The following is a 16,769-nucleotide window of genomic DNA, read 5'->3' as shown; positions in this document are numbered from 1 at the left end:
TTATGCTCACATATCTCAGTTTTGACACAACGGTGTCATTTGTGTATGATATGAGGTATTGTGTTGCCTTCCTGCTCACTGTGGTGTTGGTCGCTAGTAGGTCTCTGTTGATCATGATGAAGTGAGATGGAAGTTAGTTTCCCCCATCCCAAATTAAAATTTTATTCTGCGTCCACTTCTCCCAGCCTTTTGCCCTATTGTCTCTCGCCCCTCCTATGACTGGACAGTAATAAGGTTCTGCCTTTTTAAGGAGTGGACAGCAGCTATCAAAGCCTTACCCAAGCCAACCAGGTATGGGGAACTGAATGCAACTACTTCCAGTCAGTGGAAAGGCAGTTATGAAGGACTAGGGAGGGTTCCCAAACATGCATTGCAGTAGGGAGGAGATTTGCACCAACTCCCATTACTAATGGATCCGCTGCACTGTAACCAGCTTCAACAAGGTCCTCTTTTTATGGTGACCACTGATGCTTGTGCTCAGGCCATTGTGGGCTTCTTATCTAGTGGTTTGAGTGTTCAGTGTAAGTAATATCAATAGAAAGGGCATGTTGATGATGATTTTTTTTCTTTCCTGAAACACAAGATTGACTCTGCTTTTTAGTTACACTTCTTATAATGAAACTCACTAACCCCTTCCAGCTCTGTAGGCCTAAGCTCCTTTCTATTCTGTGTTGGGTTGGTTTGGTTTTTTGCATTTACTTATGAATTTTTCTGTGTGGATGTGGAACTTGCTTTGCTGTATAAGCCTTCGGAGAGATGAAGTAGAGAAGGAGGGATATCTGTTATTCTGGAAAGTGGACTAAGTATAGTTTCACTCTTGGTCTTCTCCCACCTGTTGTGTCTCTTCCCTTAGTACTCTACCAGTTAACGTTGTTAATAGAAATGCAAGGACAGAATTCTACTAGCACTGGCAAAGTGGGGCTCAGTTAGGGTATGTCCATACTACAGAGAAAAACCCATGATGCTGTGTCTCAGAACCTGGGTCTAGTGACTCAGGCTCACAAGCCTCAGGCTGCGGGGCTAAAAAATATCAGTGTAGACATTTCTGCTTGGGCTGGAGCTTGGGCTCTGAAACCCTGTGAGGGGGGATGATCTCTGGTTTGTTTGGTTGTTTTTTTTTTTTGCAAGATAGACATTCCCTTAGACAACTCCTTGCGCCTACCTTTGGAAATAAGTAATTTATCTTTCAGAATCAGAAGGGTAATGTGCACATTTATACAGGGTTTCTAGTCTTTATCATCCAGAGATTCACGTCTGAACTTATAGCCTTTTTCAAAATAGTTACTATGTCTGTGTGAGGATATCAGTAAGTTGCTAGGAGTATAAGGCATTATCATTATATTTGATGTACATATGCCCATGAACAGGATTGTCACTAGATTTTTATTACAATCAGTGTCATTGTATTGAAATGGGGTTTTATTTGTGTGACTTTTTCCCCCTGCATCAGTCTAGCATACCTAGTTAACTTGGGGTCCTGTTGTTTTAAAGCAGCATTACCAAATTACATCCCTTGGCACCAAACCAAAAATATTGCAATGCAAGTCAAATTTGGCAAGGACCAGGTGCCATTATATAAAATATAATGTAAACGATAGTACATGACCAGGTGTTTGTCATCAGATATCTGCACATATCTGGTGAGTTTTGACACTAGCCTGAAGGCCAGCTGTCTGAATTTAACCAGAACATGCAATTTTTTTTACTTAGCCATGCTTTTGGAGAAGGTAGGGCACCACTATGTGTTTAAAATTATTTTTGTTTCTGGTAACAATTCCTGACCCATGTGGTTATACTGGATACCTTCTCAGGTTGGCTCCCTCCTCAGCTGATTGGGTTCCTTCACTCTGAATGCCTGAATCATAACATTTGTTGCTCAGGTGCTAATATTTGCTTTACATGGGCAAGCATGTTTAAGTTATGCACCAAAAACTGTATCTGGAGGGTTGTCTGTAATGCTAGGATAATGAAGAGAGAGCTTTCCAGCTACTCTAAGATCTCTTGAAACAAGTCATTGGAGAGAAAGTTTTGCCATAATAATTTGCACTTCTTGTTCTGTTTAAAGATGATGAAGATGAGGAAATGCCAGGCCCCTCGCAGGAGCACCACTTCTCATCGCTGCAGAGGGATGGTGAAGAAGCCAGCCAGCTCTCTGGGCCTTCTCTCCTCCGCACTTCTTCTTCATCTGATCAATCTGAAGCTACCAACCAAAGGCAGGAAGTGCAGCACTTGTCCCCACATGCCCAGTCATCCTACAAACCCCCTCACCCACGCACCAGGAGCCCACCCCTTTCTAGCTTCGATCGGCAACTACTCCATTCCCACACCCAGCAGACAGACCTGTTCAGGCAGTTCTGCCAGGAGCTGGTGGCTATCCATAGAGACATGGCGGACAGCATGCATGTGATTGGCCAGAGGATGGCTGACCTGACTGGGCAAGTCAGCCAGATGTGCCAGACCCTGACAGAAATCCGTGATGGGGTCCAGGCTTTTCATAGGGTGCAGGACCCTAATGCCACCTTGAGGACTGTCCTGCAGGCACCCTGCTCAAGGAACCCATCTGAGCCCCATGTAGAGTCCAACCAAAGCCCCCCAAAGCAGACTGCTCCTGCACGGACTACCAGGTCACAAAAGAGAAAACACCATTTTTAATCTGCTTCATGTTAAATAAAAGAAGGGAGGCCCATCCTGAGCTGTTGTGAATTCACAGGGCCTCCACCTAAGGATCAGTATTACATGGGGAGGAGCAGCAGGCCCCCCTTACCTGTAAAGGAGTATGAGTTATGGCAGCTGAGTAGTAGGCCTTGCCCGATAGACTGACAAACAGGTGTCTCAAGCCTTTTAGAACCTGGATTGTGGGGAAGTTGAACCTCAACTCTTTTTGTCTTGTAGCTATTTCGAGCCATCATGGCCCCCTGTAATTAAGTGCTCTAGAGGCTGAGAGATGCAATTAGATTGATTTCTTTGATCTTGGAGGATGCCTGTGAAACATTGTTAGGGCAACATATTTGCAAACTTCCTTTAAAAAACAAACCACAAAATATCCCAGCCTCTGTCCTCCCACCATTATCCTGCAAATTGGCATATGTGCCATGCAGATTCTTAACTAAGTGATGCATCATTATAGCTTTAAAGGCTGTAATTGCTCATTAGTTCACCTTGTGCTCTGCAATAATGGGAGACCAGGGCTTACTGTAATAATTATATGCAACTTTGGGAATGGGGATATAAAAGCACAAATGCTGAGATGGGGAGAAAGTAGATGCAGAGAGAACCTCCCACCCACTGCAACTTGGAGGAGACTGTCCAAGCACTGTTTGACACAGAGGATGGTTCTCAGTGTCCACTGAGAGTAGGATAAGAAGTAATCCAGTGTAGTTTGCAGCAGAGGAAAATTTAGCTTACATATTAGGAAAAACTTCTTAACTATAAGGATAGCTAAGCACTTGAACAGGCTTCCAGGGGAGATTGTGGAATCCCCATCACTGGAGGTTTTTAAGAAAAGGTTGGATGAACACCTATCTGGGATGGCCTAGGTATACTTAATCCTTCCTTAGCATGTGAGGATGGACTAGATGACCACTCCATCCTCCCTACATTTCTATGATTCCATAAAACCCTCAAAGATGTGGTGTTGCACTTACCCAGAACCCTGCGGTATTGCACGCACTTGCACTGCAGGGTCTAATCCATCTATTTCCTTGAGTGTATCTGAGGCTCTGTTTGCACGTCACAGTCAGGGTTAAACATGGCTAGTTTTTTGTAATATGATTGTGGCCAAACAGGGTTGTACCATGTTCTTTTCTGGAGTGTTATAACCTCTATTGTTTTTGTACACCAAAAAATGTGCTAGGTACTCTACAGAAACAAGTAAAGACATAGTGCCTGATTCTGATCTCATGTACACTAGTTTTACATCAGTGTAATTCTATTGACTTCAGTGGAGTTATTTACACTGCGGTATCTTAGGGCAGAATTTGAGGCATGGTCTCTGCCCTGAAGAGCTTACAACCTAAATTTCCTGATAGATATCTAAGTTAAAACCTCAAACACTTTGTTTCTGTCCAGACAAGAGAGAACTGTATTTCAGCATTTTAAACTTCGTTGTTGTCATAGGCTCCATCTGCCTTTACATGTATAATCTTGGTTTTGAAACTACGTTTTAATACCCTCATCTGACCTGGCTACAGCACACATTGTTGAGTTGAATCTGCACAGCAGTTTTCTCACAACACCACTGGGTGTTACCCTGGTTTGCACATCCTGTGCGTTTCCTGCACAGCTGGAAAGCTCTCTCTTGGACTGTAGAAAAATCTGCGCATTTGTCTCTGTGTGCCAAAAGGACATTCACACAAAGCAGCACCAGCAGCTTGTGAGCCTGTGCTCTCTGGGATGTCCTACTTTTCATAGAGCTGGGTAACAGGAGGATTATCCAAACTGGAGACACAAACAGAGTTGGGGGATTCACATCTATACACAAGTGTTACTACCTGGTTGCACAGAGACAGCACGTGTTATCCTAGATCTCTTGAAATGGTGACACAAAGTTAGCTGCCACAGTTACTAACCAAGTACTAACCATGTTGGCTATGTGAACACAAATCTGGTTTAGAGCCAGTCTTGTCACAAGCCAATTGCAAATTCAGCTAAAAGTTGTGTAGGCAAAGCCTTCTGCTAAAGGTTGTGTAGACAAAGTCTTAGTGGACAGGGAACTCAGACAGCACAATATGTGAGACCTACTTTACTGTTCTGAAACTGTTGAGTGTTTTCTTCTTTCAACTGTTTGCCATTTCTCTTCTAAAATATACTGTGATAATTGTCTAACATACTTCAGTTCAGTGTTACTGCAGTGGTTGAGCCATTCCTGGTGTGTATATTTTTCTTTGACTGTCCCAATACAAATAGGTAAAATTTTAATTGCTTGAGAAAGGGCTCTAGTTCAAGAAAGCCAAGGTCTGGTGAGGAGAAAACCTCCTTTCTTCTAGGAATTAATCAACTTTGGATTCTCATAGAGGAATTTCCCCAGAGCATCAAGGCCAGAGCAGGGCAATGCTCACTTTCCTTTCTATTAGTCTGCCATTTTGCTTCAGTTGCAATATTTGTATTCTGTAGAAAAATACTCTTTTTTGGGTTTTTTGGTGGGGGAATGTATTTGGTCAGAGGCTGGAGAAACTTTTCTAATGTGGCTTAAGGAGAAACTGAGAAATGGCAAATGTTTTAAAAAGCTTGTATGAGTAAATATGGTGCTACTGCTGGATATTATTAGTAACATTCTTAGTTTATATTTATTATAATATTTTGGTCCATGCTGATGTCTTGTTGATATAACTACAAGATTAGCCCCCCTGATTATGTTGTCCTCAGAGAGCTACCGTGGGAACTCTCAGAGCTAGACAATGGAGGCCTAACCGCTGCAGCTGGTAAGCATCCACAGTTCCCAGTGGCTTTTATGGTCGTTATGGATACTCAGAATGTTTTAGGATTAAGCCCTTAATGTACAGAAGCACTTAAAGAGTGATGACCCTCAGAGGTGGTAGTCCTTTGGGGTACCTAAGCAAGAATAATTTAGGGGCCCTCCATTACCCCTTACCCACTCCCTAAAAATACTAACTGCATTATTTCTGATGTACCAACACATGTACCAAAAAATGTACCAACACAACACATACTAATATGCTTGTTAAAATCTCCACATTAAATAAGACGAATAGTATTTTTGGGGTAATACTAAATCGGGGGCCCTCTTTAGCTGCTTGGGGCCCTAAGCATCTGCTTAGTCTTTTTATGCCTGGAGCCACCACTGATGACCCTGTTTTCTGTTCTGCTAATGGGACAGCCTAAAGCGCAAACCCCCGAAACATCAGGGCTCGGGAGATTGGTGACAAGAAAGGACCATGTATTATAAAATCCAATGACTAGATGAAGTTTTATATACAGAAGTTCCTCTGTGGGGTGTTACAGATGGGGCCTGGTTCCCGGGGAGAATTGTCTGCCCTGTGTAGACCCTCAGTCAAATGGTTGCTTTGTACTGTCTTGCAAAGGGCACTTCCTTCTGTGCACATCACACTGACTGGTGATTGAAGCCTGATAAACAAAGTGCCCATGTTGAAGCATACTGCTGTGCTTATGCCAGTATTTCCATTTCTTGTATATGCTGGAAAAATATTTCTTTAAAAGTATTTTGTTAAATAAATTACAATAAATATATAACACTTTTAACACACATGCTTGTTGGGTCATTTGTCCTTCCCACTCCATCTCTGCGTGGATTTGTGCCAGTTAAAGATCTAGCGTACGCAGCCGTCTCAGCAGCCACATCTATTTGCTGTCTGACATTCCCAGACATCCCAGGGCTGCCAAGTGTCACAAACCTGGAGTGACACACAAGCCTTTGGCAGCCCTGTCACTTGCGGCTGGGCTGCAGGCAGGCGTCCTCCTGGGTCTGCTGTGGCACATGCCTTCAGGCAGCCAGGTGGACTTCTCTCTTCCCTCCCTTTGGCTTCTACTAGCATCAGACCAGGACAGAGCCCCGAGGGAGGAGATAGTTCAGGTAAATGGGGGCAGAAAAGAGGACAGAATTAGGGAGGCTGACGGGGAGAGGGGCAGAATGACTGAGGCTCCCCCACAACAAACCTTTTCCTGGGCTTCCCAACTGTCCCACAACACGCACACACCCTGCCCTCCAGTGGCCTGTGGCTCTCTCCAATACTTGAATCTCCACTAGGTCCCCCCTTGTTCCCTCCAAATCTCCTTTACTTCTGAAGTGTGAGAGAAATAGCTACACCAACTTCCCCTGAGCAGGGAGACGCTGAGAGCTTCGTAGTCACTGGGAGTCCTGAGTCAGCTGTAAGAGAGAAGCAGGGTAAAGGGAATACAGAACAGCGTTCAGCCACTAAATGGAAAGCACATACTGCAGGGTCAGCTTCTGCATAGCTAGGATCACTGCTGGGGCCTATTGGCCTCTCCAACAGCTAAGGAATCAATTCCAGTCAATACACACCAGCAAGAGCAGCAGGCTCCCATGTCTATGAGCAGTGTAATATCTGAACAGTGCTGTTGATCTGAGACCTGGCATTTCGTTGGGTTGGAACAGACTGGGCAAAGTCCTTGTCTGCATTTGAAGAGGGATTTGCTATGACTTTACACTTTGGCTTTTCTGTCCCAGGACATGGGACAGCCGGGAGACTTTATCACCTATGTGAGAGCTAAAATTCATTATTTTCACTTTACTCAGTAATCTGCAGGTACCTCTTCAGAACCCGAAACTATTGCAAATGGATGGGTTTGACTGAGTCACATGTCCATGGTCACCAGTATCTCTCTCCTTTTGGAACCTCACCTCACTTAGGAATATTGCTGGGAAACAGCCTTACGGTCTTGTGAGAAGTTGTATTAGTATCTACGTCGTCACTAGAAATGCTGCAGCGCTACAGCTGCACTGCCGTAGCACTTCAGTGTAGATGCTCACTATCATGACAAGAGTTCTCCCATCACTGTAGTTACTCCATCTCCCCAAGAGGTGTTAGCTAGATCAACACCGGGGATTAGGTTGGCTCAACTATGTCGCACAGAGGGGTGGATTTTTCGCACCTCTGAGCAATATAGCTGGGTCAACCTAACTTTTTAGTGTAGATATAGTTAAATTGCTTCAACCTTTTCATGTAGACAGTCTTAAATTGATTTGAGCACCTTAGGCAGTGTCTACACCTGAAACGTAGGTTGACCATTCTTCATCACCCACGGATGTGAAAAAATTTGCCCCCATGAGAGATGTAGTTAAGCTAACTTAAGCCTTGGTGTAGACACCACTAGATTGATGAAGAATTCTGTCAGCCTAGCTACCACCTAGCTACAGTGATGGAAATGTCTACAGTACGGTGCTACAGCTGCAGTGCCGTAGCTGTGCCACTGCAGTGTAGACGTAGCCTTACATCAGTTTTAAGATGATTCAATACTGTTAAAAAGTGCTCTTAAATTCAGAAATGCCTACACAATGGGGTTGTACTGATCTTAACTACACCAGTTCCTAAACAGGTTGAATTACAACAGTGTAATTTGTATGTGTAGACCAGGCCAAAGACACTGGCTAATTGCTAAGTGGTTAACAGCTGGGAACTAACCATTTTCCAGAGTAGGCAGGGGCCACTGTCTACAAAGGAACAGGGAAGGTTTTTGGCTGCTGGGAGATTGGCTTGGGTAAGGTCTTCTGGGAAAATGCAGATCACCTGGCCTTTCTTCTCAGCTAGGAATTCTCTGATCATAGAAATGTAGGAATGGAAAGGAGCTCAAGAGGTTATCTAATTCAGTCCCCTGCATTGAGGAAGAACTAAATATTATCTAGACCATCCCTGACAGGTGTTCGTCTGACTTGTTCTCAAAAACCTCCAATGATGGAGATTCCACAACCTCCCTAGGTAATTGGTTATAGTGCTTAACTACCCTGACAGGAAGTTTTTTCTAATGTCTAATGTAAATCTCCCTTTCTGCGATATAAGCCCATTGCTTCTTGTCCTGTCCTATCAGGGAATAAGGAGAAGGATTTGTCACCTTCCTGTTTATAGTAACCTTGTACAGTACTTTTACATACTTGACTGTTATCATGTCTCTTCTCCAGACAAAACAAACCCAGTTTTTTCAGTCTTTCCTTGTAGGCCATGTTTTTTAGACCTGTAATCATTTTTGTTGCTCTCCTCTGAACTTTTTCTAATTTGTCCACATCTTTCCCAAAGTGTGGTGCCCAGAACTCCAGTTGAGGCCTTATCACTGCTGAATAGAGTGGAAGAATTACTTCTCATGTCTTGCTTTCAACACTCCTGCTAATACATCTCAGAAATATGTTTGGTTTTTTTGGCAACAGTATTACATTGTTGAGTCTCATTTTGTTTGTGATCCACTAGAACCCCCAGATCCTTTTCTGAAGTACACCTTCCTAGGCAGTCATTTCACATTTCGTATTTATGCAGTTGATTATTCCATCCTAAGTGTAGTACTTTGCATTTGTTCTTATTTAATTTCATCCTATTTATTTCAGACTGTTTCTCCCGGTTGATCATTGTGAATTCTAATCCTGTCCTCCAAAGCACTTGTAACCTCTCCCAGCTTGGTATCATCTGCAGACTTTATAACAGTACTCTCTATGCCATTATCCAAATCACTGATGAAGATCTTGAATAGAGCCAGACCCAGGACAGATCCTGCAGGACCCCACTGGATATGCCCTTCCAGCTTGACTGTGAACCATTGATAAATGCCGAGTATGGTTTTCCAAATAATTGTGCACCCACCTTGTAGCAGATTCATCAAGGCTACATTTCCGTAGTTTGCTTATGAGAAGATCATATGAGACAGTGTCAAAAGCCTTACTGAAGTTGGGATATATCACATCTTCTGCTTCTCCCCCATCCACAAGGCTTGTTACCCTGTCAAAGAAGGATACTAGGTTGGTTTGACATGATTTATTATTGACAAATCCATGTTGACTGTTACTTGCTAGGTACTTACAAATTGATTGATTATTCGCTCCATTATTTTTCCGGGAATCTGCCTTGCCATTTAAACATGCTCCCAGTTCCAGTGTTTCTCTCCCTTCCTCTCATGGTTCACACCTCAAGGGGACATTCAGTGACAATGTCATTTTAAACTGGTGAAAGGAAATGCTTCTGTACAAAATGCATAATGAATCGGTGGAACTAACTGCCACAGGATATTATTGGCTAAAAGCTTGGTAGGATTTTAAAAGTTTAGTTATATGGATGAGAACATCCACATTTACATTAGATTGGAAAAATACAAGGGATACAAAGCCTCCTGCTTTAGGGCATAAACCAACCACTAATTGCCCAAGGCTAGGAAGAAATTTACCTATGGTCAGATTATCCCAGAACTGTCCATTATGGGGTTTCTTGCTCCTTCCTCTGAAGAATCCAGCACTGGCCACTGTCAGACAGCCTGAACTAGATCCACCACTGGTTGGATCCACAATAGCATTTGCTGCGTTTCTCTGTATTTCACACATACACACCACTAGTTCCCAGTGTGATGGAAGGTCAGGAAGTGGCAGGCAAGGTAGGTTATATTGGAAGCTGTGGCTGGAAAGAAACAGTGTGCAGCCAGCACTGTACCTGGGAGGGGAAGCCAGGCTGGCAAAAGAAAAATGGGTGGGAATCATAAGGTGGGTATTGTGGGTCCTTAGTGTATCTAAGGATCAGGCAGAAAATTTGAGATGTTTGGGGGGTTGGTGGGCATAGTAAGCCGTGTAACAGGAAAACGTGGCTTTAACATTATCTTGTTCTTGAGTGACCTAATAGAAAATGTTACCAGTTCACCCTCACACAAAGATGAACCTTATTGAATTCTCAAAATCTCTGGCAAATCTAGTTATTGGGCACATACAAGATTTTCCTGCCCTACAAGATACTATCCTATAAATATCAGTGTCATTGGCAGCTGGATTGAACCATACGCATTCTGTAAAGGACGAATGTCTTTGTGGAAGATGTGAAATATCTAAAAGTGATTGTGCTTGTGTAGAGGAGCAGACTGATCTCATCAACATTCCCATGGAACTGGGAGGCTGGGGATAAAGAGTAGCTGGAGAATCAGGTCTTAACTGTCACTGGAACGTTTCTGTAACTTTGCTTGTGCTGGGGCAAACATTCACTACACTTACTTATGCTGCTCAGGTGGACTAACCACTGAACAGATCATAGCAAAGTAGAATATCTCCTGGGTGCTCTAGGCATTGTTTTTTGAATGCCTGAATAGGTCAACACAGAAGTGACATCTGATGCACAAGCACAATCTCTGGTAGCCTTCTTCCCAGTGCTATGTAGCTGTGAATGAGGGCTCAGTTTTTCTGACATTTATAAAAGGCTAGTTAAAAAGTCTCGTAGGATGTTTGGATTATTTTGTTGGTGGGAGTGATAAAGGCAATTGTTTGCATAATTACTGATGACTATAGACCATTGAGGGTACTGTGTGTAGCACAACAGTACATAAAACATAGCCGATTACAGTCAAACGGGCAGTTGGTTAACACTAAAACCAGAGCTGATTGAAGCTCATGCTGCCAGAGGGTTTCTTGTATTTGCAAAACTTGATCAAGTTTGTGAACTTTTTCCCGCTGCGCGCGCGCGCGTGTGTGTGTGTGTGTGTGTAAGAGAGAGAGAGAATGTGAATTCAAGGAAAAATACGCACATTACTCTATCCAAAGAGAAGTTGTGCTTTGAAATAACAATGATTCATACAAGCCACAACAGTAGGAGACTGTAGAAGGAGGCATATTGGCTGCTCTCCCATACTGACATTGGGGTCATTGTGACATGGAGCCTTTAAAGCTGAAGAGAAGAGGAGTAAAAAGGGGAGAAGATGTTGTAAATTATAAAACATATAATACATAGTTTTCAAATAGCATCAACCAGTTTTATACGCACAGTTTTCGGGTTTTGCTTCTAGTCATATAGGACTACAAAAGGTGGTTAAGCAGCAATGGATAGGACCCTTATGGCTTACAGGATGCCTTTCTTTCCTCCTCCAAGACGAAGAAAAGGAGGCACTAGCCTATTATATGTCTACCTCTAAATCTGTATATTATCGAGATGCATGTAGAGAATTGGCTGACTAAGAAGATTAATTTCCATGTTCCCACTGTGCTGCAATTGGGCTTCTTGAGAACAGGAAAAAAAATCTCATTGTTGAACTTCGATCTTTCAGTCAAAAGTCATTAGCAGGTCATTAGCCTGTGTTATTGGAGTTCAAGCATTTACAGTTTGTCTACACTGGTTTTTTTGTACTGGATACCAATGAAACTGCACAAGTGCAAAAGCCACCAGTGTAGATGATCCCTCAATTTCCTACACTGCAGTTCAAAATGTTTGGCTCATGCACTCATCATCAGCTACTATGATCGTCCCCCTTTTGAGTACCCAGGTACTGCTTAACCAGCAAGGGAGAGGCTAAGAAATACGTCTCATCTTGAAGTGTCAAATGGTGTTTGAGCAGCTGTTGGTGAGAGGCCAGGATTGGTGGGAGGCCAGAAGGTTCTGTCATTTCCAGGAATGAGAGGGACTCCTGGGTTGGAACAGAAGGTAGCAGAGTCCAGGAAGTCACCAATTCTGTTTAACACATTTTAGGCAAGAAAAATGTCAAAGGTGAGTGTGTGCATCACAAGCACTGGCACTGATAGTCCTTCAGATGGCATGTATATTGCTACAGTAATAGAAGTAGTAACCTCCCTTCCCAGGCAGAAACAGTTACCACAGACCCAAGAACCTGTTTAATAGTCCTTAAGTATCCCTGTTCGTGTTCTTGTATCTATACACTGGCATATCATTGTTCATAATTCAATGCTATCCAATCTTGCTGTTTCTGTGGCTGTCTTTGAAGATCATTCTGGCATGACTGTGAATCTGTCTCAGTTGACTTTGATAAGAAAGGAAGGGGGCACACTCTCACTGAAGTTTGTGATTCAAGCCTGCCTTATCCTCACCCTTAGGTATGTGGTCATATCCCGAGAGGAGAGGGAGCAGAACCTGTTGGCCTTTCAGCACAGTGAGAGGATTTACTTCCGAGCCTGTCGGGACATCCGGCCTGGGGAGAGGCTGAGAGTCTGGTACAGTGAGGATTACATGAAGCGGTTGCATAGTATGTCCCAGGAGACCATCAACAGAAACCTCACAAGAGGTGAGTTCTTTCCTTCCCATCATCCCTTTTTCCCTTTTCTGTGATCAAGCTTTGTGCACCAAGTGCTTTCGATCGAAGGCATAATAGAAATAAATAATACTCAACCGCTGTACGGAGTTCTGAACGTCTATAACCAAAGCCCACTTAGTGCAGAGTCCCTCCTGCCTGGTTCCCTGGGATAGATATGAGTAAAAAAACCCACACGTTTTGGAATGAAGGATCACAGAAGGGCATTTTCACTTTATGTACTGTAAGAAATTGAAACAAAGCACTGGGATCTCAGAGCTTCCCCTCTACAAGGCTCTCTGTTCTGAAGGCTGCTGAGCTGATGGCTTCCTGAAGACCATTGATTCCAAGATCAGAAGGGACCATTGTGATCAGCTAGTATTTGGATGGTTCTGTGTGCATGTGAAAGGGATGTTTCCTTGGTGTGTTTTGTATATGTCTGATCTCCTGACATAATTTCTCTCTATCTTCAGTGAGTTAATTTGGGAATATCACTGCATTGGCTAGAGACTCATCAGACATACCGCTTTACATGGCTTGTAATGCATATGGCAGGCTTTGTAATTGGCAGTGGAATCAGATTGTTTTTTCCTTGGATTAGTATTGTTGTCTTATTGCAGGAATAGCCACACTGGAACAAATCCCCCTGTCCTTTGGGCCAGCATTCAGTTGCCAATAAGGGAGATTTAGAGGATGACAAAAACAAAACAAAACACAAAACCTCTAATGCACCTGATTGTCTGTACAATGCAATGACACAAAGAGGACCAAGGGAATTTCTTTGCAAGCCCAGCCACAGAATGGCAGGGCCTCTGAGAGGCAGCCAAACTAAATACAATTTTATAATTAAAAACCCTATGTGTTTTATTGCACAGCTGCTGCCTTGACTTGGTAAAAGGTGTCTTCTGTTAAAACATGGTTAGGGCAGGACCTCCTGGAAGATCTGTTTATTCTGTCACCCTGGTTTTTACGCTTTGGAAATATGATATATCAATGATAATATTTGGTAAATATGCACTTATTCCATGAACAATTATATTAATAATTGTACTGTATACAAGCTTTAGGGGATTTGCTTTATCCCACATATGCGCCAGTTGCACAAATATTCTGAAACTTTCAGAAGATACTAAAGGGAAGGAATATGTCCTGAGTGTCCCACATGTCAGCTGGCAGTTAAGTGGTATGCCCCAATGCTGGTCTGAGCCTGGTTCTGGAAATCACAGGTTCTGGATATCAATAGCCCTGCCACACAAACACCACACTTGCATTTAGACCTTGGGTATGTATGAATTCAGAGATTAAGTCACAGTGCACATTGGACCAGAGTGAAGCTATATGTGTAGTGAAGAAACTGGATCTGCGTCTCACTAGGACCAACAAAATCCTGCTGCATGATCTTGTTTTAGGAGAAATTGAGATGGTTGAAAAGGCCTACCGAGAAACCTGCAGGTATCTCTGGGAGCCGGTCGCTCTCTGCAGTGTGCTCGGTATTGCAGAACAGAAATGGAGACGTTGCAAATACTGAGGTCTTGTCTACACTACAGGGGAAATTCGATCTAAGCTACGCAATGTGAGTTACGTGAATAGCGTAACTCAAATTGGCGTAGCTTAGATCTACTTACCGCAGGGTCCACACTACATGATGTCGACAGGACATGTTCCCCCATCGACTACCCCTACTCTTCTCAATCCGGTGGAGTACAGGAGTCGACAGGAGAGCAATCTGCGGTCAATCTAGCGGCTCTTCACTAGACCCGCTAAATCTACCGTTGATGCATCAATCGCCACTCTTCGATCCTCCGTTAAGTGTAGACAAGCCCTGAGCATCACTTGCAGATTTTGTTAAGAATTCCCAGATTTTACAGCATCTGCTCTGAGGGCGGCTCTGGAAGGTGCTTCATCTTGCTGATCAGTAGAAAATAGAAATCTGTTAAATAATATTATATTTAGACGCATACCCGAAGCATGCACAGTCCTCTACAGCCTGCCAAGTAAAAAGACAGACTTTGTAAAGTCCCAATAAGTAACAAAGCTGCTATTATTTTTCATTTTGTTTTTATCATCAGAGTTTCTGCCTTAAGACCTATTATATAAGGGTTTTTAATGTGGTTTAATATCTTTATATGGGGCTGAACCATTTATTTAATTATAAAAGAAATAGGATCAGTCTTAAGTCAGTTCCTTTATCCGTGGCTGCAGTCCTCCACTAAAGGGAAAAAAATAAGGTAAAATATTCAAGCCCTTAGAAATGCCCTAGTGAAATGTGTTGAAACATAGGCTATTGTTTTGGTTCATACAAGATGGCAAGTGGGGATACAACCCTATCCTAACAACCCAGCATGAAATTGGTTGTCCAGTCCAGCCCTCCATATAGTGGCATACCCTGAGTGTTTTGAGTCTTGCATCTTTTCTGCATTCTTAGCATTGCTGTCCTCAGAAAGACCCTAGTAACTCCTACACTGTAACTTACGAAAGCATGAATATGTTTTAAAAACAAAAAATCAGCATAAAGCAACCTCTTGTTTGGGAAGTCACCAATGCTTGAAGTTATTTACAAGATAGAAGAAAGATGGAAATTGAACCAAACCTATCATCCTTTGAATATCCAGGTAAGGAAATCTGGCTATTCCCTTTGTTTTAAGCAATTAATCATTTGTATAATATTGCTTTTATTTTTTAATTTTGAAGAGTGGCCACATTATTAGAATCCATTGGGACAAGATAGCTGTCCCAACCTTGGAGAGCATTCACCAGTTCTAGCTGAGTTGGCAACACGTACCATAGGGATTAAGACTGCAAGTCTTTGATCTCTTTGCGCTCTCATCTCTGAAAGAGCCTCCAAACTGAAACAGAATGAAAAGGCTTCCAAGCTTTCTGTTGTGAAATGGGCAGACTCTGGGGTTCTGATGGAAAACTCTGAATCTCAAGCTTCATGTGTGGTTCACCTGATACCTTTTACCAAGTCAAAGTAGTCACTGTACTTCCAGAAGGGAAATAGGTATTTGGGCACAGGGCCCTGGGTTCCACTGTGATCAGTAATTAATTCTGTAGTCTCATTCCAGCACAGGTTGGTTATACCTGTTATGTTCGGCAACCTGCCTATAGTTTTTCTTCTCTTAAAAATGTATGGGTCCTACTCCTGTATGGCTACCTAGATACGGTCTCTCCATTTTGAAGGCTTGCCCATTAGTAGAGCTCCTCTTCTTCTGAGTCTTGATGTCCACTGAATTCTTTTAGTTCCCTTATTTGTAATGCAGTAAACAAATATGCAGGGATTTGGCCTGCTTTTTTCTTTTCTTTTTAGTTTTGGATTGAGGAATATTTCATAGTTCTCTTTGATGATCCCCACCCCTCACTTTCCTTTCTAGGAGATAAAAAATTACAGAGGGAAAAGTCAGAAAAAAATGTGGAAAACCAAGAGGATATGAGAGGCCCCCTCCAGCTCACCATGTTAAAGCAAGGGAAGAGCCCCTACAAGCGCAGCTATGATGAGGGGGAATCCCACACCCAGATGAAGAAAAAGAAGATAGATCTCATCTTCAAAGATGTGCTGGAGGCTTCCCTAGAATCAGCAAGGCGGCAAGAGCACCAGCTAACAACAAGCACACCCCTTTCCATTAGAAAGGCATCCAAATACCAGGCGGAAGACATCTTTGAAAGGTGTGGAGCTGCCATTCAGCATAGCTCCCCAAACTTCAGCAGAAACCAAACTGAAGGTGAATGGAAGGTCCCCCATGGTTCCTCTTACAGTGCGGCCAAAGAGATGGGCCTCTTGGAAGATGAAGACGAAGAGCCTCTGTCACTCACAGCAGACAGCCCGACTGAGCTATCGCTAGCATCGACTCAAGGCAACTCAAATGAAATCCCCACAACTTCCTTCTGTCCCAACTGCATACGGTTGAAGAAGAAGATCCGTGAGCTGCAGGCTGAGCTAGACATGTTGAGATCTGGAAAGTTACCTGAGCCACCTCTTGTACCACCTCAGGTACCCGAGCTCCAAGAGTTGTCTGACCCCACAGGTAAGTCATGCAGAATTAGAATGTTCTTCAAACCCTGCTTAAGGAGAGTAATGGAGTTAC

General features: G+C 43.1%; 1 protein-coding gene and 1 long non-coding RNA gene across 6 annotated transcripts in view; one reads left to right on the top strand and one right to left on the bottom strand.

Moving 5' to 3' along the window:
• The window catches only part of LOC120402891, a 204,428-nt gene that overhangs the window by 172,588 nt on the left and 15,071 nt on the right, over positions 1–16,769 (bottom strand). The window lies entirely within an intron of this gene.
• The window catches only part of PRDM11 (PR/SET domain 11), a 53,791-nt gene that overhangs the window by 32,472 nt on the left and 4,550 nt on the right, over positions 1–16,769 (top strand). For 3 of the 5 annotated variants that reach the window (XM_039533426.1, XM_039533424.1, XM_039533425.1), the window contains exons 6-7: positions 12,494–12,681; positions 16,059–16,709. In XM_039533426.1, coding sequence (XP_039389360.1) covers positions 12,494–12,681; positions 16,059–16,709 — 839 coding nt within the window. Of the gene's footprint in view, positions 1–2,065; positions 5,508–12,493; positions 12,682–16,058; positions 16,710–16,769 lie in introns of those variants that run through there. The other 2 variants (XM_039533427.1, XM_039533428.1) reach the window with 2 other exon arrangements.

Source organism: Mauremys reevesii, linkage group 4 (genome assembly GCF_016161935.1).
Source record: "Mauremys reevesii isolate NIE-2019 linkage group 4, ASM1616193v1, whole genome shotgun sequence".
Lineage (NCBI taxonomy): Eukaryota > Metazoa > Chordata > Testudines > Geoemydidae > Mauremys > Mauremys reevesii.
Note: the sequence above shows the minus strand (reverse complement) of the source record. Positions and strands in the feature narration are given on the sequence as shown.